Source organism: Falco biarmicus, chromosome 3, assembly GCF_023638135.1.
Source record: "Falco biarmicus isolate bFalBia1 chromosome 3, bFalBia1.pri, whole genome shotgun sequence".
Taxonomy (NCBI): Eukaryota; Metazoa; Chordata; class Aves; order Falconiformes; family Falconidae; genus Falco; species Falco biarmicus.
Window position 1 is genome coordinate 19890995 of NC_079290.1, and position 21968 is coordinate 19912962.

At 41.2% G+C, this 21968-nt stretch overlaps 1 protein-coding gene across 2 annotated transcripts in view; it reads right to left on the bottom strand.

Annotated features, from left to right (window-relative positions):
- The window catches only part of DEPTOR (DEP domain containing MTOR interacting protein), a 76092-nt gene that overhangs the window by 27069 nt on the left and 27055 nt on the right, over window positions 1-21968 (bottom strand). For both annotated transcript variants that reach the window (XM_056330707.1, XM_056330706.1), the window contains 3 exons: window positions 20051-20229; window positions 17886-18009; window positions 11991-12169 (listed from right to left, as the gene is read on the bottom strand). In XM_056330707.1, coding sequence (XP_056186682.1) covers window positions 11991-12169; window positions 17886-18009; window positions 20051-20229 — 482 coding nt within the window. The remainder of the gene's footprint in view (window positions 1-11990; window positions 12170-17885; window positions 18010-20050; window positions 20230-21968) is intronic.

A 21968-nucleotide genomic window follows, 5' to 3' on the forward strand; every position in this document is an offset into this window, starting at 1 on the left:
CTACACAGAAGACCCTTTTGTTAGCTAGATTGCCTGGTTCTGTTGAAGAGCTTTGGAAAAGCCACTTGGCTTTTGTCTACTTCATTTTGGTGCTGAACCTGTTGTTTCCTCAAATCAGCCGTACGCATCCTCCACGAGCAAAATGGCTTTGCTAAGTCAAATTTAGCATTGCAAGCAATTCCTTACTGTGTTCTGACATGTTGATTACTGCAGGCACACACTCAAAAGTGCATCTCAAAAGGACACATATAGTATGCAATACTATTAAACAATGCTTATAACATTCATTATTTTTGAAGAACAGGAATAGTGAAGGAGAGATTTGGAGACTTGCCTACATCCACAGAAGGGTTTGCCATCAGAGGCAGAGTTAGCATGTAGGAGTTCACAGCTACCAGTCTCATTTTCAGATCACTGACACAAGAAGTAAATGTACCAATATCTAGCAATATCCTACCACATTATCAGAACAACCCGATGTAAACACAAAATAAACTTATTTCCTTTTTTTTTTTTATGCCATCTTAAAGAGTTACCTGAAACTTAAAAAGACAAGTACTACTTATTCAGTGCACTACTGGGGTTCATAAACTTAAATGAAAGGGGCCCCACAAATATTCCCTTGGAGGTAGAATTATTGTTGCCAACCATTTGCAATATAAGAAATATCAGTATGGGTTTTGATTTAAGTTAAATATTATGGCACTACAGCTTTTAATTAAAACTATTCTGTTTGTGTCATTAACTGCAGTGCTCTGACAGTCTTCAGAAATGACGATAACCAGAGATCTACACATGCTTATGTTGCAGACATTGTAAAGCACTCTGAAATTCTAGAATAATTACTGACGATGAAACTAGATAATGTAAACTTCCTTATGCCAAGATACTGAATATATTTTAGAATAACAATACTTGTTTTGACTGAAATCTTGTAATATTTATATACTTACAATAGCAAAGCTGAGGTCTTACGTCGAGGTAATTCATCCCCACTGTAACTATTTTAGTCCATGGAAGGGCGAATTTTTATACAACAAATGAATACAAGTGGAAAAGGTAAGACCAATGACTGTATGTGGTAGAATATTTGTATATGATTTACACAACAAAGGGTTTGTAGCCAGAATGCTTATGACAAGTAGCATTAGTGCAGAATCTGGAGTGCTCATTGACTTCCATGGTTTAATGCATAGTTTAATTTCTACAGATAGTTCACATTTCACGTAAGAGTGTTACAACAGCAGCATGCATCCTCAGTTTGAGCAAATAATGTATTTGTAGCAACATGTAACTTCCTGCGTATTCAAGAAGAAGATAAAAAAATAAACAGGAGTAGTTAGTTCAGACTGCCTCCTTGTACATACCTCATCAAATAAAATATATCACCAAAATTATTGGTGTGCCACATGGGGCTTTTTTTTTTTTTTTTTCAAATCTGACATATTTATGATTTGGGATAAAATGTCCATGCTGTGCCTCTGCCCAAAGATAAGAGTATCTGGGATGGTGTGGAAAAAGGGATTTGCAGACCATGGATCAGAAGGAAGAGGTTGAGAAGGGGGAGGCAGACACTGGAGCAGAGCAGCCTACCGCTGAAACACTCCTCAGGTGCAGCGACTGACTTTCAGCATTTGCCAGGAGGAGCTACGCATTCCCTTGTCCTTGATAAACCACAGCTATGTGAATACCAGAAGCAGAGTAGGCACAGAAGGTTGTTTTTGTTAGGCTTAGTCCCTGCTGGGTGAGCGGTGCTGGAGCAGGCACGGGTGCTCAGCTCAACTGCTGTAACAGTCTGTGTTTTGCTGCACTCAGCAGAGAAAAGCGGGAGTGAAAAACTTTTCTGAGCTGATTGCAGAATGCGGAAAGGACTGCACAGACTTGCTTGAGAGGGATTTCTTTAAAGGTAATTTAGAGGTTGTTACCTCGAGCTAACACGGAATGTTGACTCAGAAGTAGCAGCAGATAAAACCTGTGGCAGCTGACAAGGCTCTTGCTCCATGTATCTGTCCCTCTCGTGGAAGTTGCTGCCTCCAAGTACGGATTGACTTAACTGCTCCGGAATTAGTTCACTGCCTTTCATAACACAGAAGAAACGCAAACTGGCACCCATTTCAGTTTGTCTTAAAAAGTCAGGCCACGGCTTACGAATATCAGGACCTATATTTGTACATGATAAGGGTGATGTAAAGAGCAAGGTGGGGTGACTTCATGGGTTTCTTGTTCCAATTTAATTCACCGGTGTTCATGTGGCAACACGTTCATGTTACCACATGCAACTTATGAAACAGAATGAAATGCACTGAAGACAGCAAAGTGAAAATACAGTGACTGGCAACCTCCAAAATCATAAAAGTAGCATATATGGTCCTGGAGGCAAAAGCACCAACACTAATTCACAGTTACCAACATCAAACTTTGGAGATATGGTCACAACCCACCAGTCTAATATCCCACAGGCACAGGCCATAAAATTTCTCCCAGAAACAGAATTGGAAAAGTAACCTTTAAATCTCACAAAAAAAATTGTTTACTCATACTTTAAAGCAGCCTGTAATAGCCACTTTACCCGTTCCCTGACAAGCTGTTCAAGCCTTCAGTTACATTCCCTGCCAGGCAATAAAGATTTAACTCAAGGCTGAATTTGTTTAACTTTAGCTGCTAATCCCTGGGCTTTGTCACACCTTCATCAAAAAGTTACGTAAGATCTGATAAAAAGTCTTTGTAGAGCGATCTATGAAGTGAAGGCAATGCTCAAACATATCTTTGATCAGCTGAATAAATAACATCTCTTAAATTCTGAGGGGGGGGGGGGGGTCAGCCCTCCTTGAGTCCTCTTCAGAATTTCTTTACCCTTTCTACAAATCCACTTATCAGAACTGCATGGCCACAGTTACAGCCCCACTCCCCTTCCCTTACTTGCTGTTGTACTTCTTGCACACCTCAGGCTCATAGATCACTACAACTGTAGTTACTACAACCGGGCTGCACAAAAAGTGTAAGATGGGGACAATCCGTGCCCTGTACATCCTCCTTTCCCTGCACAGGGTTGCTTCACACCAATGAGTGGAGACTGTATTCTCATTTCCTAGATGTCTTGCCTTCTAGTTATAGCATTAGATGCAAAAAACACACCCCTTTTGGGGTAATGACCATTGTAATTAATAGAGTTCAATTATTTGTTTACTGTCTCATCTATCCCTAGAGTTTGCAAACTTCATTGGCAAGGATTTTACCTGGTCATTCCCCATTTACATTTCTATTAAGAAGAGAGAAATCCGACTATTTTGGTATTTCTCTGGTTGGGAGCACCTAGTGTTGCAGCTTTGGTGCTTCTTGTGCCTGGCTGCATCACAGTTTCTGTCCAGATACATAAAATATAAATTGCAACAGCCACGCAAATCTTTCAGCTTCTGATTTTGACATAAAATCCTGGGATCTGCACAGGGCTCAAACAGCCATTTCTTTTCTCCTTTTGCAAGGGGGCTGATGCAGAGCAGAGAGAGAAATATTAGCTTTACATTGGTTTCATAGAACTGAGGGGGCTTTGGAAAGTACAAAAGCCTTTTTTAATAAGTAGTGTGACTCATGCCTTAAAAATCAGGCCATTTTCATAACTGGCTTTTCCCCTAAATCCCTCCCACCACTTCAATTCCCTGCGATTTTTAGCACTGATAATCTGCGTACATCTCCACTGCAGTGATTAATGCTTTCTACCAGCTGAAAGCTGCTGTTCCCAGTGGGTCACATCCAGCGACGCGCTCCAGCTGCCCCACACATCCCCAGGAACACAGCCCTGTCACCAGGCAAGCCCGCGGCTGGGGCCAGGGAACGGCTGCTTCATGTCGGGGGAGTGGTGGGAAAGAGATCGAGGCTCCCGGAGGAGCCGGGTGAGCGGCTTTTCTCAAGAGAGGGGAGGACACATTCAAGTGTGCGCTTGTTTGTTTGCATGAGCATGTGCTTGTGCTAGGGTTAAGAGGAAGACGTTACAAAAGCATGAGCGGAGGATGTGGAGTTTTGAGCGTGGATATGTCATGTCTTTCCCCACTTAAAGACAAAAGCAGCACCGAACTCTTTCCAGCCGGGCACGACACATTTCCAAGCCTTTCGCTACACGAGGCAGCGGCCCCAGTCCATTCTCAAATATACTTTATCTTTTTACTGAGGTAGTTCCCTCTATTAAAATGACACTAAACCCAGTTCAAAGCTGCAGGAGATCCCTCCAGACCTTCATTATTACTGGCTACAATAGTCTGTGCCTTCATCTAGCAAGTCACAGGTGACCATACCAGTTTTGACCTCTGAAGTGGTGGGACATCTCCCCAAAAGAGTTGATGTGGTACCAAAACCAAATGCATGACGATGTGATGCACGCTGGCGGGCTGCAGGGAGTGACGGGGGGGTGGGGTGGGAGGGTGGGGGCGGGGGGGGCGCTGCTGGTTTATCTGAAGGAGGGCACAGCCCCAGCTGCTCCCACCAGCTCCTAAAGCGTGCACGGGAAAGGGTCTGGCTCCAGCCCCGTGTCCTTTTGCTTCCTCACTCCCCCCTCCTAAGCAGAACCAGTGTTTAAAAGGGAAGGAAACAAATCAATGCTGTGGAATAACAGTTCCTTAAAAAAACGCCTCTCTGCAAGGATAGCGCAGAGCTTGCTGAGCCCGTCTCCTCCGTGCCTCAGGCCTTTTGCCAGTTCAGTTTCAGTCCCTTGCCAGAGAAGAAGTGGAAGTGTGTGTCCGCTTTGGCTTCCACAGAGCAAGGGCGAGCCCGTGAGCTTGGAAAACACCGAGCAGCTGCCAAGTCCCGCACAGCGCGGCCGCCGGGCTTTCGGCTGCCCCACTGCTCCTGCCCGTCCCTCTCCTGCTCCAGCCCCACACCCGCACACATGCGGCTGCAGGAGAATAACTGACACTTTATTCTGCATTGGACAATGCTCTCCCCACTCCTCTCAAAGCCTTCCTGTTTTTCTCAAGCTAATCTGGCACTGCAAATGCATTTTAATAACGGCACCTATTCAGATTAGTTTCCTTTTACACATTGATGAATTCCACCTGCTTAGAGCTCCCTCAAATCAAGGAAGAGACACCACAGATGTTCAGCGAGCACAGCGCCTTGGGTCTTGGATTCCCTGCACCACATAAACACAACACTTGCATTTCCACCTTTTATGAATGTACATATGCTGCAGAGACCGTAGATAAGCCCACCTGCGAATGTACTCAAGCAGCACGTTAAACTCTTGGCAGTGCAGCTGTACCGAACAAGAAAAAACAGTATTTTTTTCTCATTTGGGCTACAAGGAATTCACATTGAACGGAAAATGGACCTAAGCTTGAACTGCTCTAGCTTCCACCAACCCTCTTGTATAAAACTGCGAGGCAAATCCTGGTCCTGAAATATAAAATCCAGAGAGCTTTTCCAGCTCTTCTGAGCTAAGGGTGAAGCCAGTAAGCACGTCCAGAAGTAAGCAGGTCCTGGACCTGTGAGTAGGTCAAAAAAAAAAAAAAAAAAAGTTGTGATATCATTAAAGAACCATGTTTTCTGAGCTGTTTCCATGAACTGTGGTATATTCGTGTAGTGAAAAAAAGCCTAGACAACTTTTATACTGCCTTTAAAGCATCAAGGTTACGATAGACAACGGTCAAAAGTTCCTTGGGAACTGAAATACAGAGTATCCTGTTTTCGTTAAGGTAGCATGTTTTGCTCAGTGCATTAACATTCTATTTCAGCTGTCTTAAAATAGATATGCAGATAAGTGTTTCTATATACGTTTTGTCTTTCCAGCAGGTTAGCCATCTATTTGCAGTCTATTTTCAAATACACATGACTTACCCTAGCATGAAAAGCCACTGTTGAATCACACACATTTCAGCAGTCTTTTCAGTTTGTATATGAGGATTTATCATCTTTAACTTAGCAAGTTTACAGAACGTAGCCAACTGCTTTTCTTTGCTTCCAAATAAAGTATGGAAAGTACAGTCTGTGTCAAGGGAAGCAGAAGATGAAAAGGCCCATCTGGGTATCTTTTTTTACTGTTGCAGCTGTTAAAAACTGAAACCCATTCTCTGTCAGAAAAATAGAATTCAGTAGTTAATATGAAAAGAAGTCTTCGTATGTTATTTACATAATGCACAGGGCGTATGGCTCTTTCAAAACAGAACCCCATTCCTGCTTTAGATTAAAAAAAAAACTGCAAGAAGAGCACAATGAGAAGCAGATAGAGTAGGAAGCTGGAAGATGATACAATTGCATACAAAGCTCTCACTCTATGACTTCCCTACCAGGGCAAAGCCATGAAAAATATCCAAAGTGGTCTCCAGATTTAGCATAAGCAGTTGACTTACCATGGGTGAGGTTACTGCCCCAGCGTATGGGACCTACCTGGCAAGAACTGCCACACAAATAAACAGCCGAGTCCCTCTGCGTGGCATCAGCTCGGGGGAACCAGGCTTATAATAAAAACAAAATTGTGTTGCAGGACTTCAAAGACTAACTGAAGGCTTGTGTTCTACTGAGATAAATCAAGGCACCATCTGCAAAAATGTGATGTTTTATAATTTCTAGCATAGAGTATACACAACGGATGCTTGGATATATCTAACAGCTGATGCAATCCAGGTGTTCAGGTCAACTAGAAAGATTATGTAAAAAAAATCTAGGCATTGATTTTTGGAGGAGAAAACCTATGACCGTTTAAGTCAAGGATTTATGGGATGGTTCAATAGCACTTATAAATTGCAACCTGCAGTTGATATTTCCAAGAAACAGGGTTCAAAAGAGAAATCCCAAATTAAGGAAGAATTATATATTTCACATATATGGCAGGTTTTCACTTACAAAGTAAGAGATGTCAGCCGATCATAAGCAATGGGACATCTAAAGAAAATGTAACAACACATATTTCACAACTTACAGAAGTTTTAGATGAGAGGGAAACCTTTTCAACAAGAGCAAAAGAAATAACACTTTGTTACATATTTGATCTCCTTCCACAATTATAACAAACTTTCAACTGCATCGTGTGTCTTGATGCTTAAAACTAAATGCACTGATCATCTTGCTAAAGGAAATTTTGCTGTATAAAAGTAGAGGTCTTGCAAAGAATAGGGAAAATTAAATATATGTTTTAAGGAAAATTAAATATGTTTTAAGACTTTTCTGCAGAGACAAGGAGATAGCATATGTCAATATTTACTGTTCTCATTAAGTCACTACAAAATGTTTTCACCTCTGAAAGTAATTTGCACAGTGGATTTTGCTGATAAAAGATTAACTCTTGACTTGAGCAGTTGAGTTGAGTTAAGCACCTGCTTCTGTGCTAAGCCAGCAGAACATGTGCCTGCCTTGAATGCACTGGCTCTGGCCAAGTGCAATTAACTCAATAAAACTTCTTAAAGCTGAAAGGTATTCTAAGGGGAGGTGGGGGCAGAACACACATATCATGCCTAAGACATCTTACCACATATTTACTACCATTATAAAACCTTAGCGCTGATAAAATGTTTCAAAGAAGGTACCTGCTAGCCAGTCATGTCCCAAAGAGATTTTCCCAACCCCTCACTCATTCAGGAAAGCAAATTCTCACAAATGTTCCTCTGCCAGCCTGAGGTTGGGAATCTGCATTCCTCCCCCTGGAGCAGAGTCGACAGCCGTGCAGACTGCTTCATGCTGAACTGCGCTGTGGTCACTGCCTGGGGAAGGTGCTGGAGAATGTCAGAGAGGAGGTAACACCAAGCACATGCACTTGAAGGTAAGCAGCAGCTTGGGAAACAGCAACAGCGAACGGGAGAGAATGTGTTCTGGCATGGGAAGGCAAGCACTGCCCCTTGGACCCACATTTCTCGCAGGCTCAACTGGGAGAGGGGCACCCGCCGTACTGCCTGCGGTGTGGGGCAATCGCTACGTGCTCACGCTCCACAACACACTGAAAAGCATTTCTACATGGGCTATGGTTTGGTTGCTGCCACAAAGGAAATGCAAATATTCATCTTGCAAAGTGCAGGTGCTATCCTAAGAAGGCATAGGTTCCTCTTAACAGTACTAACCAGATTTTGAAAAGGAAAGTATTTATCACTTGAGATTCCAGACCTTAAACCTTTCTGCAAGGCAGGCAGATGTTTCTTCACCCCCTAAGCTTCCATACCCAATGAGTCCTCAGAGGAGGACAGGAGGGCTTAGCTTGTCACATCAGTGGTGCTGTGCTGCTGGGGCTTCAGGTGCAGGGCAAGTGCTGCAGCAAGTGCTGTAAACAAGTATGGGCCAAAACATTATGCCAGAAATTGTTCTGTAGTACCTTCTTTCCTCCTTGGACATTTCAGTAACTCCGTTTTCCAGACTGAGCAAGGGCTATGGCTGTGTGTGGATGCTCACACTGTCCTCTGCCTGCCCCCGGACCACCCTTGCTTGGGTCTGATCTACCCTAGAGCTGGCACAGAGCTTCCTTCTCTTGTTGCACGTGAATTTTGACCACAGCAGCTAATCTGTCTCCCCATTTCCCATGAAGAACTAGGAAAGATCCAGTCTCCTGGAGAAAAGGTTTATCTCTCAGTATTACAAAGGTCTACATACCTCACCACACCAGAAATGGGCTTTTCTACAGCTGAGAAAAGTGTTCTGTGTGCCTTTTGTCCCTGCCCTTATTGGACATGAATCACTATGTTTATAATTCTTCACACAATCTTTATTCCTATATTCTGGGGAAGACCACTGATGTTTAGAAATGCAGAATAACTACTGGCAGTTACACTACCGACACAAGCCTTCAAGAAGCATACAGTGCATAATACCCTGCTACTTATATTTTTTTATTCCATATCACCTGGTGGTACCAGTCCATAGGAAAGGACATCTGGCTCCTATTTGTGAAAATGGTGGTTTGAGGGTTATGATTTGTATGCACCACTGGGATTTTGGAAGGAAGCAATTCAGCACTTAAGCACATTTCATCATTTTCATGTATGGCAGGGGAAATATGTACAGTTATATATGCCCCAAGAGATCAGGAAGATTATTTTTAAACTGAAACATTTGATGTTTTTATACCACTTGTACAATTCCTCTTAAACCGCTGTTTTCCTTTTTAAAATTATCATCAGTGTTTGTTTCCTGTGTGAAACTTGGTTTGTGTCTGACCAATTAAAGTGAAGATAAATGTGTCAGGAAGCTGTTTTGAATACAGTACCTCAGCTGCAGAATAAAGCTTCTCTAAGTAATTGAAATGAAAGCCAGTATCAGTAAAAATAAACTGCACAAGTCAGTTGTGGCTGGAAAATTACTACAGAGATTGGCAATTTAGAACCATAGAATGGTTTGGGTTGGAGGGGACCTTAAAGATCACCTAGTTCTAACCCTGCTGCCATGGGCAGGGACACTTTCCACCAGACCAGGCTGCTCAAAGCCCCATCCAGCCTGGCCTTGAACACTTCCAGGAATGGGCATCCACAGCTTCTCTGGGCAACCTGTTCCACTGCCTCACCACCCCCACAGCATTTCTATTACTTTCTATTGCATTAGGTCAGGTAATAAATACTTCATAAGAATAGTAGAGCAAGCTTTATTTTATTCCAAATTGTGGATATTAAACAACACTGCAAAAGGTTGCCTTTAGGGCAGGAAAATGTTTTATTCTTTGCTGCTGTTCAGTTGAGAGTCTTTCTGCTGGCTCTGCCAACAAGGATGCCAATTAGTGTCAAGTAACATTTTGGTACTGCTGATGAGATACAAAACAAAGGGAGCACAGTATGACGAAATGAATTCATGGTATAAAGAGATAGAAAAATACTCTTTTTGGTTTTGTTTTTTAATTGGACCTAGAATTCAGAATTCAGTAAGACATGGTGGGTGGGGGGAAGAGAATACCACTCCTGCCATTCTACAGTTTATATCCCCAGTTCTGTACTGGGATTTCTCATTTCAAGCTCCCTTCTTAGAGCAAGCCAGCATTACATGAACCTTCCAAATGCACAGAATGTATCCAGTTGCTAAGGTGAACCCCAAACCAGCTCTGTTAATTCTGCCAGTACCTTCATCAATATTCCTAACACTATCTAGACAAATTGTTTCAGTGAAATCCAGAAGAGAAGGAGATCTGTTGTTTAGGAGTGTGCACAAAGCAAGGCTACTCATAAAGATAAATCTCAAGGATGTAATTCAGTTATACTTTACTTCCAGCTTCCCCACCAAGTCAGTGTGAAATCCCCCGAGTCACCTTTGCCCCAATAAAAGCTGAGGCAGATGACAGTACCTTGGAGTGTGAAGGCCCTTCCTCAGCAATCAACCAATTCCCAGCACCCCGTCTGCAGTCACGTCATGAGTTTCAAGTCTCTTTCTAACAGGCAGCTTTGCATGTGCTCTTGACTGTGAGAAGAGGATGAGCAGGGGATAAATCTGCAAAACTGGCCAGGGCAACCCATAAAGGTGAGCAGGACCAGCATCGCACAGGAATCCCCCCAGAAACCTGGCTTGACAGGGGCAAAATTATTTCCTGGACAAGGCGCACTGCTGAGCATTTGCCTTAGTTAATGAAACAATGGCTGATTTGCATATAGCAGATAAAAGCCACATCCTGACTTAGCTCTACAAAGATTTCAATAGCAAAGTAAATCCGGGTTTGCACCAAATGTCAGGTCCTGACTATTTCCTCCGCAAAAACATCAACAGCAGCGTACATTTTACTACTGTCTTTCCCCCCCCACCCACCCCGTTTCTTTTAAGGAATGTTTACCTCCTATATAATACTCAGAAAATACTTGGGTAAAAATAGGAATGAAATCATTGCTGCTATAAAGAGGAGGGGCGGCATACCTTCCCTGTCCATCAAGCTCCAAGCAGTTGGCACCCTATAAATCATAGGAAGCACAGGGGTAATTATAGAACTGGAAGCTGATTACTGTAAACATTCAGACGTAGCTCCTAGTAATTGGCAGCTAAAGATAATGTGAGCATGATTAGAGCCATGAAGGAACTGTGCAGGTCACTCATACCCCCGCTTTGCTCTAATGCTTAGAACTAGGTTTTCTTACAGAGCAACAAGTAACCTAGTCAACCTAGCACCTTATCTATTAACAACCTGTTAATATTGCGAATTGTTTGTTCTCTGTCAGAATTAGTGTTGATGTGACAACATTTGGATCACCAGGATCTGATTACTTTCCCATTGTGCATTAAGCAACATAACTAACAGCTTCTAACAGTTTGTTCTGTCATCTCCTGGCACACCTTCATCACTCCCAGAAGCACTGCAACGTGGAAAACTCCTGGTCACAGAAGGGCAACTTGCACTGGGAGCAGATGATGACAACATGTAAAATGGATTTCAGTGCCAGTGGTGTTCATTTCTTCACCCTTACAGCTGGACGGAGAGAAAACTCTGTCTCCTCCACCTGTAACAGAGGGAGCTCCTTGGTGAAGGTGCATCTGCCAGACACATGGTGCTGGACCACAAAGAAATCCTCGATTCCTGCCTCAAAGAAGTTACAGCACCAGGACAAATATAATAACACTTCAGCCAAAAGCGATACCCTTTTTCTTGCCCAAACATACTAGAACGACTCTGCAACATGGTGATGAGGGAAAGCATCAGATTATGCTCTGCTCCTGTTCTCAAGTAGGAAGATATACAAAAACCTGTCATTTATATTCTACATTGAGAATTGATCTTATTTATGGCTGTAATCCCTACTTGATCATTACAAAGCCATTTACCTCAATTATACATATCGCTGATAACAAGTTCTACAATTACCACAAGTGTAGGAGCATTCGCAGTCTTTTCTTGTTGCTATACAATCCCAAATTGTAGCTATACTGTGCATTTGAGGAAGATTTTTCAGAACTAATACAATTAGTATTTGAAAAAGCCACCCTTTTATTGCAGAAAGTTACCAAAAGTCCTATCAGAAATTATTTAGAACTTGGACATATTATGGCCGAGGAGACAAGAGCCCCTCCACGTGATTTGACCTGAAGAAAGTGCTACCTGGCAGTAAATTTCTCACCATGCTGGATAATCCCATGCTCCAAAAGTCTGCGACCGAGCTGCTCTGCTTCAGTCCGTGTTGTGGCCTCTCCTTCCTGGATCAGCCAGTCAATGAACTCCGATGCCACGAAGGTCCGTTCATACTTGACTCCTTCCTCTTCCCTGGCTTGCAGCAGAGTATTTTCAGAACTCATCAGCCTGGTATGGGGCGAAAAAAAATTGGCAGGGAAAACGGTTCTTCAGAAAAGGAGCTCCCGATCTGCGCTAGCAAATCTCACTGATGCTAAGCAAACATATGTGAACCTTTCACTGACTTACTAAATCTTTCCTCAAGCTATCAATCGAAACTTAGGATGTGAATTACAACTGCTTAGTCAAGAAATTTAGGTTTTATATCCCTGTGTGAAGTTAATGCTTTATTGTCTTTTCCTGTAGAAGAAAACAAGGTTTTTCAGTTTCACATTTCCCCTGTTTAGTTCCTTAGCTTCTCTAAAAGTTACTGTATAATCAACTTCGAAAAAAATAAGCCTAAAAGCACCAGATTGTGACTAATGTGTTCAAAGATTCCTAACTAATGTTTACAGTTAGCAGGACTATACCCCAAAGTTATTTAGACGGTTTTAAAAATTCTCCCCAGAAGCTCTAAAACAGCTGCAGAAAAATCCAAAAGGAAGACAAAAAGGTAGTTCTGTGGTTTGGGTGGTTGATAAATATTTAGTATCCAATATTTAGTGATGTAGCTGCAGTCAGTGAGTTACACACCTGAACACACTTTAACATCTGAGTCTTAGCATCTCTGTGCCTCAGATGGCTCGTGTAACACCAGAGTTCAGAGGAACATTGTGAGGTGTCTCTAAATCTCCTAGCAATTAGCACCTACCTAAAGATACTAATAAAATTCTTCTCCATTCAAGTAACCTACACAAATGGCATGGTATTAAGGAAAAAAAAAAAAGCCTCAATATTTTGTTAATGCAAAAGTGAGGTTGACAGTTTGAAAGAGAAGACAGTTTGAAAGAAGAAATGAGAATTGCTTCCTTTTAATAAAGAATCCCACTTATTTTTGTTTTATTGGGAGGCTGAGAACCATAGCCTCCTTATTTACTGATTTCATTTTTCTACAAATTATTTTGTTTATTGTAATAACAGGACTAGTGGTAACACTTTCAGAATAACAGCTCAACAACGGCATGATTACTTTTGTGCATGTAAGATTAATAGTCTCCTCCCTTCACCAACTGCTTTGAAATTAAGGGCCCAACTGAACTACAATAGGAATATTCTGGAATAATCTTTGCCCTTCTGATCAAAAATTTGAATTTTTTTTCAAAAATTTGAAATTGAATTTGAATTGAATTGAAATCCATACTTGGGCCACCTGCTTCTTAAATAGCCAGCACATCCAGAGTTCATGGAACTTCACCTCCTTTGGGAAGCATTGGAAAAATCTGTGCCATAAGAAGAAAGAGGAGAGAAGTTTCATTTGAAATCACAAGGAGGAGGTTTGACAGGATCCAGCCTGTTATTTCACCTGAAAGATTTATTCCCTTGACTTTAACAAGAGCTAACCAGAAGCCTGAACTGACTGGATCTGGCCACCAGGCAGCAGGTCATCAAACCAGGCACAGGCTGCTCAGCCAGAGTTGTATGTCAGGGGCAGGTATAATGAACTGCTCATTTGGGTGTCAGCGCATCACTGCCAGCACCTCCGAGCTGAGTAAGAACTAAGTCAACATTAGCTGAATCCAAGGATGAGGCCAAAAGTATGTGTCACAGGGGACAAGGTGTCGACTACAGAACTCTTGCAAAGACTTTAGACTTTTTCATATTTTGGTTTACAAGCATCTGCATGCGAGGCAACATCTTGTCCCACACGAACCACATCCAATACAGACAGAGCTCCAAGGGACCATCTTTAAATGTCTCTTGTTCACCAGGCTTCTTCCCCCCAGAAAATAATGCAAACCCAAAGTTCGTGTCTTTTTGTACCATTCGCTACATGGTTACCCAGAACTGGTTACCCAGGCTCTGCAAGCACCAAATAAAAAATCCTTAGGATTGTGTTAACTGTTTTTTGATGAGTCTATAATTAGTTGACCAGCTCACTGAAGACGCAGATAGAGAGGTCATTGAAAAAGAGATGCTAATTGTTAGATTTTTACAGAGACACAAAAGAAATTTGGAAAAATATCAAGTGCAAAAACACTCAGCTTGACATTTCACACCCTTCTGCATGTGCCCAGAATAGCACTGCAAAGGATTTGGACTTGTGAACAAACAGACACGACAAATTGACAGTTTAACAAACCCAGAAACAGCAATCTATAGACTTACACTGCTAACTGAAGTAAATCACTGTAACTCCATGGCTGTCAACAAAGCTGTACCAATTTACATCAGCCAAAAACCTGGCTTTTCACTGGCCAGAACTGGAAACTGCCTCTCTCTGTTCCATTTTCTCCTTGTTACAAAAAAACCCCGTGCTGCTATTCACGTCAAAACATATTATTTGTTAAAGCTGGTGTTATCCTGTATTAAGAGAATGTATTTAGCCAAACACTGAAATTCAAAACCTTTCCAAAAGAAAATTTTAACCTTGTTTTATCTAAATAACTGCACCGGAGGATAAATTTGACTTAACCACTGATGAGTTAAAATGAAAGTGATTCAAAGAATGCAGTCTCAAACTTATCTGAATGATTTCCTGAAATTAAAACCATAAATCTGCACTTCTTTCACTGTGAAATCTGGTTGAAAAATCTCAGCTGAAATCAGTATCATGAGATGACTTACAGCTCCTAAATCTGACCGTACCAGAAACAACAATCCTGTGTGTCTGACCGAAGCCTACTGAGAATTGCAAACATCATAAAAATAGGCTGCCTGCACAACTTGATTCTTTTTTTTTTTTTTTCTTTTAAAGCTATGAAAGGTCTGTGCTGGATTTATTTAAGTTTTGCAGGGAGGGTTTTGTTGAACAGGAAACATGTTTATCTCATTTGATCTATCTGGTCAGTCCTGTGGAGTATGAAAACCGATACCATCCTTGGACCTACAAACTATTCAACAATTTTCAGAGAAGACTGTAGGAAATCCAGCAGGTTTCATCTCTAGTTATAAACTTGAACCCAAAGCATGCTCACAGAAAGGATTACCAACATTTGCAATGATGTGCAGGGAATCTGAAGTAATTTGTGATTTTCAGTGCAAATGAAAGAAGATAATCAGAGACTGATTTTAAATCTTCTAATCACACATATATAGCTGCTGAAGATGTCCACAATAGGTGAAGGAGGTAATGCCACATGAGAGGAGAATGCAGCCTAGGAGGAGCTTTGTGGTCACACAGAAGGGAGACCAGGAAAGGGAGCTCCTCAGGCGGGGTACAGTCCTCATGTTCCCGTGTCCCAGGGAGAGCAGAAGGCATTTACCCAAAACAGCTGTCTGAATGCAGGGAACCTGCCACATGCATCCACATCCTCTGCACATGCAACAACCTGCTGCTCCTTCTAGAGCCCTTTGCTCATTTTACCCGTTGAGGGTACAAATCTGCATGGACTGATGTCAAATAACATGTCCACAATTTTGGCCAGCAGAAACTCCACTGGCTTCTGAATGTAATGGTACTCCAGCCCTAATGCAGTGGGTGGTAAAAAGCAGAGAGTAGTATTATAATGTCTATCTTAAACTAGCTAAGCCTAGTGAAGATCAGCAGCACCTACAAAATTCGTCACAGATTTTCAAAATGTGTTGGATTCAGATAGATTTCCTCTGGCATAGTTGCATTTCTCTTGAAATTAGGCCTCCAGGCATTTTGATAGACCAGTTGAAGATACTGGTAAGTGACTTCACATCTGTGCATGAATCCTTTACTCCAGTTGTTGCCATTTAATAACTATTTTAATTGCACTGAATTTTTTTTTCTCAACACTATCAGCAAATACCTGATACAACAGATACATTACACAGACACATGTCACTGCAGAACTCTTTCTGTAGTAGTCTTTCAGTATTAGATTTTGAGTTTAAAATACATCCAGCGAAACTGCAAAGGGGTTGCTAATAAGCATGCATAAACAAGGGATCTAACAAAATCCAAGTGCTCTGCACACTAGGTTTGCTACAATAAACAAAGTGAAGGCCAGGTATGAGTTCTTATCTCCCATGAATATAAAATATTTCCAATGATTCAAGGAGAATTTTGACTAGATTTGACTGTCACAGACTGGTTTTGAAATGCCATGTATTTTTATTCTATACTATATTTAGCACTGGGGGATGGTTTTAAAAGTTTCTGAACCCTTTAGATACGTTGCCTAGGTGCAACCACCTCATGAGACATGGTTATATTTAGATATAGGTGCTGCTTTTGGCGTTAACTCCGTTTCCAAGATGGGAACGATGTATACTGTTACGAACATCTTTTTGCTAGTATCATGTTGGACAAACCGCACACTAGACATTGGTTTGGGGACAGTTCTCCATGCAGAGAAATGGGGATGGAAGCAGACACTGGTAAAGCAAAGTTCTTCCCACCATGGCTCCTTTCATGCAGAGGACTGTTATCAGCCTCAACAACAAAAACATTATTTTTCTCACAGAAAAACAGAAATATAGAAAAAGAAATAGAAAAAAGGGTTTGCTAATGTAGATGCACTGATTGACTTTTTCATAGTACGGGCCAGCCTTACAGGCGCAGAGTCTAAAGGCGCAAATGCTGTGTGCTTAGTAAGGCACAGAAGATTTTGGAGGTGGGTGATTCAATTCATCTGTCCCAGTGCATCCAGTGAGGGATTTTTTCAGCGGTATATTTTCTTGTTTCTTATACAATTATTTTTTTTTTTTTTACTTTAAATAGTCACAGTCACTGAGTCTCAGGGAATTTTATGTGATGGGTGTAACAAAAGGAGTGGCTTTTACAATTATTGGTTTATGTATCACTTTTAATTGCTCTTTCACCAAATTGACCTTCAGAGACTCCTGATCTCAAAAATAATATTTATCATCAGCTTTTAAACTTGGGATTTTCCCGAGTGCTTTATTCTAAGAGGAAAATAAATTTACTCCAGCCAGAAAACACAGCATCTCTCCCGGCTGCTGCATACTTCTGCTCTACCAAGCAGGACAGGGGGTGCTTTGCGCTTTTCGGTAAGTAACGCATCACAACTTCTGCATTAGTTTGTAGCATATGTCAACATGCATTTTATTCTCTCTGCTTGAAAGTACCGCTCACAATCTCTACATCATGAATAAAAATGTCATTAATTATAGACTGGGAAGTATGGTTAAGCTGCTTAGTTATCTGACAGAAGTAATCCAGTGGGATATTCAATATCTCAGCATAATCATCTGTTTCAAATCTTAATTAGACGCTCCTGGCTGGGTTGGTGGTTTTTTCTGAAACTACTTTCAATATAACCGTTCTGATGTAGAAGCTCTGTAGACCGGAACACTGAAGATTAATTTCACCTGTCGTTTAAAATCATACCACCTGGTGAAGCTGTAGATTTGGAGTCTCAACAGATATGTAGCCATTTGTTCAGTGCACTTTGAGGTACTAACGCTTTAGGTCTTGGTATTACCGTTTTACATGACAAATCATCCTTTACTAATTATTTTTACTGAAAGAGTACAAGGGCTTAAATTTACATTGGGTTCTCATATAGGATGTATTTACAAACCAGAACATCAGAAAATACTATTTCCTTTTAAAGAAAATGCTACAGAAGAAGATGGTAGAAAGGAAAAAGATAAATGGGAGAGAAGAGTTACCAGCTAAAGTCACAGGATTACCCAGATCCATTCCCACATGACTTGAAAGCCTCTAACTATTCAAAAATAGGCTAATAAGTATAATTTGCCTCCTGTGGTACTATTACCAATACATTGTGGATGGATACAGACTGAAACATACTTTTCATATAGTCTTTGTCCTCTCATGAATACCTTCACCTCGTTGTCCAGTGGAAATGTCCCATCATCTTTTCGGAAGCGGTAGAACAGTTTGACATCCTTAAATTCCTTATGCTCATCACAGACTGAAACGTAAGATAAAATAAATTAAAAAAACCTTCACATAGATGTGAAGGAGTTGAGGATCTATTTAGCAGGTATCGCTGCTGAACTTCAAGGTAAGCCCATATGGAGCCTAATCCCCTGTACTTCTGAGCATACAACTTTATTCAGTTTTAATAGCTGATGAAAGGCTGGAGAAAACTTTCAGGTAGGTAACCAGATTTCTAGGCAAGGGGAGTAGATGTTCATCAGTTTTGTGAGTATTACTGCAAACGTAAAGAGCAAGAAAGCATCCATCTGCTACATACCCGGAAAATCTTTTGATGAAAACAGTCCGTTAGCTTGTTTGTTTAAAAGGCCGCCAGTGTAGAACACTTGTTTATTTAAGGACTGGCAAACTTCTTAAAGTCACTTGTATCAGTTGAGCTACGCTGTAGGAAACCTGAGGCTTGCTGCAGAAGCAGTTAAAATCAAAGCCTTCTGCCCTGTTAGAATTGTCTACGTCGTTCTGCCATGCCAGCTAGCAAATGGTAGGTACAACAGGAGCACAGTGAGAAATGCTAAATAAGACAGCAGCTGACGGTGGACTCTTGTAAACACAGAACAGAGCTCCAGCAAGGGCATAAATGAATGGGAAAGATATCCCGACCAAGCTGCTCCTAGCAGACTTAGTCCACACACAGGGGCTCACCACCTACACCGCAGGAGCAGGAGCTGGTGCCCCTTTCGATTGACACTGGAGTTGAAAGGATGCTCTGAGCATCCTTTGCTCTGATTTGAATCTGATTGAACCTCTCTGCATTTACCCTAGCTCACTTTGCAAACCATTTTATTAAATTTGAGTGCAATACTTGAACATTTTCGAGAAACACCTGCTCTGTATGTAATATATACACATATATATATTAAATTTGTATTGAAGTTACAGTGTGCAATTGGATCCTGAGGTAGAAAACATTTGAAAGCTGTTAAAGCTTTAAACAAGCATTCAGCAATAAAACATCTATCGCTCAATTAAATTAAGTCACTCAGGCATCCACGCAACTCTTCACTGACATTTTCTCAATAGAGGATTAAGTAGTCAGACTTGAATACCCTATAATTACTTTATACTTTAACTATCTACCGTGAGTCCCAGTTTCCATAACAACCCAGAATTTTAATTTAATAGCCAAGCAGAATCTGTAGAAGTGGCACTCATTCAATATGTGCATTTCTTACTTTAATTAAGGTGTTGCTAATGTATTGCAGATAGCAGCAGTATTGCTGCACATACAGTGACCCCTGCATAAAGTCAATATTCATCTGTTCACAGTCATTCGGTTTTCTCTTAAAAAAGAAACAAAGGGTACATTTTGCCTTTTTGAAATGGGTAATACTACACACTTCAAATCAAGGCCTTGGATCTTCTTTCTTTGTGTGCTTCCTAGCCTTTTTGTGCACCAAAAGGCAACTAAATGTTACCACTGAATTCAAAGTCTCTTTTCATTGGCATAAATTGTTATTCTAGAAGCTGAAAGGAACAGATCTCAAACAGACAACAAGTTTAGGAGAAAATTAATCAGGGCACAGTTGGACCACTAACTTTCTTGCAGCTGTACCAGCACTAATGTTTGTGCAGCTGGTACGAGGGACAGGGCCAGAGAACTAATCCACATGAGAAAAATGATCTTTTTTTGCCGGCTGATTTTCCAGATGGGTTTTTTAGCTGGAAAACTTGTGTTCTGAGGAGCAAGGAGGTGAGGGCAGCAGGGAGAAAGGGGTCAGGACCCAGCTGGGGTTGCTCTGGAGGCAGGGAAGCAGCAGCACAGTCTCCAGTAACACCCCCATCCCCCCCACCCACCAATACGGGGAAGGTCCCTCAACACCTCTTCAGGCTCTCTGTGTCCCTTAGCACACAGGGGACCTTGTGGAGCAACACAGTTCAAGGGAGATGCTCCCTTTCTGGCAGGGAAAAAATCCTACCTGTCCTATACTTGAAGAGCAGGAGTGGGATTTCCCTTTATTTCAGAGCAGTCAGTAAAATTTAGCTTAGAACTTTTTAGCAGCTGATATTGCACTTACCATGGTGGATAATGCTGTGATCCAGTAATTTCTGCACCAGTTTAATTGCTGTCTCTCGGTCAGAGGCTTCTTTATGGTCGATCAGCCAGTCGATCAACTCTTTGGCAACAAAGCAGTTGGGGTATGTCTTGAGGTGATGTCGCCGATCTTTAATGACCTTTTCTTCATGCAGCCGGAGCCTGGGGGTCAAATCACCTTGTGAATCTCATTTGCAAAGAGCCTCTGTAACTAGCAAGGCTGGGACAAGAGTGGTGCAGAGGCGTCCAAGCCCTGCTCACAGGGTGGGCTTTGCAGGTGTTGGATGGAAGGGGAAGAGACTTGGCCACACACCCACCACTGGCGCCTGACCACCAGGCAATCCACAGCAACCATTTATTACAACTTTAAACCCCGTATTTGGAAAAACTTGTTTTCTGCCCAGTGGAAAAGATCTAAAAATGAAGAACAGCAAAGCATGCTAAGCCCATTAAAATACTTCCTGTAGGTCAATTAAACTGTCAATAATTTGGAATTAATTTTCCCACATTACCACTAATACATTCCATGTTTCTCTTTTATTTAAAAAAAAAAAATCTCATTCCTTTTTTTTTTGCTGCAGTTCATTCCTTGGTTGGGTAATTGTGTTTTGCCTCCAGCTGCACCAGAAGCATAGCATTTATGATTTAAAATTTGGGTGCAAAGCTGTTCCAACACAACGTTCTCTAGCATAAAAAGTTGCCTCCTACTCCAAGTAAAGGAAAACTGATTTCTCACTTGGGGAACTGTTGGTAAACACTACCTAGCCGCATAAACCCCCCCATCACCTTGAAAGCAAGTTGGCTGGCTGGTTTTGAGACACTTGGGTCAGAATGCAAGATCCTGATTAGAATATTACCTTGTTGGTAAAGGTTCTGGGGTTCTGCATCTTTCTTCTTAGTTATTTTTTCCCAATAAACAAAAGGAGTAACATTATCAGTAAATTAATGGACAGAGATCTTTTTGAAGTTTTTAAAAGATTTTTGCTTTCTTGTTTTCATTTTAATTAATAATTTCAATAATTCTGTTTCTTGAAGTGCTATGTTTATACAACAGTTTTTAAGAAAGCATAGAAGCCACAACACCTGGGCTCCTATCATAAACAGAAATATTGCCATTCATTTCCAAGTGGCCAGGATCCTACCTTGTAAACACTCTCACTGACTTCAGAGAAGTTCTGAATAATGCTATAATACTTTCAGGGGTTACCTCTGTTTTCCAGAGGGGGAGACAGCACAGAAGGGCATTCACATGAGCCTCAAGAAGCACAGACCAGGAGTCCAACCAGTTTTCCTCTGAATGTGACTCCAGTATGAAAAAAATTGTTTTTCATTAGAATAAAAGAAAGGTAAAATATTTGGCTGAAATCAGTGAAGAAAATATTATTAGGGCATTAGACAAGGCTTTACATAGGCTTCTACCTAAAAACAGTAGCAAAACAGCGGTTTTGGTTTGCAGCACTTAGCCTTGAACTACACTGGAATGACGAATCTGTGATGTGAATTCAAAATCAGCTTTGCAAACATCATAAAAAAATGAAGAGACTTTTATATAAAAAATACTGATAAATCAGATTAGTATTCTGGAAAGAAATGCTGGTAAATATCTCATGCACTGTGAAATTCTCTGAGCTAAAATATCTTTGCTTAAAGCATGTTTTCCAGATGTGCTCTAACAGCTGTTGCCATACTTAGAAAGAAAAGCCTGCATAGTTTTAATTATAGAACATGCAATTATCAGTACGTCTGATGGAGCTTTACTTTTAAAATATATTCCAGGTTCTGTTCATGTTCATCCAGTCTTAGGTCGCACAATAATCTGCAAGTACAAAACTAGGGAAACAGTGTATAACACATATGCAGATGGCTCAACCCAGCTTTCAGTCATCAGTGTAAGTTTAAAG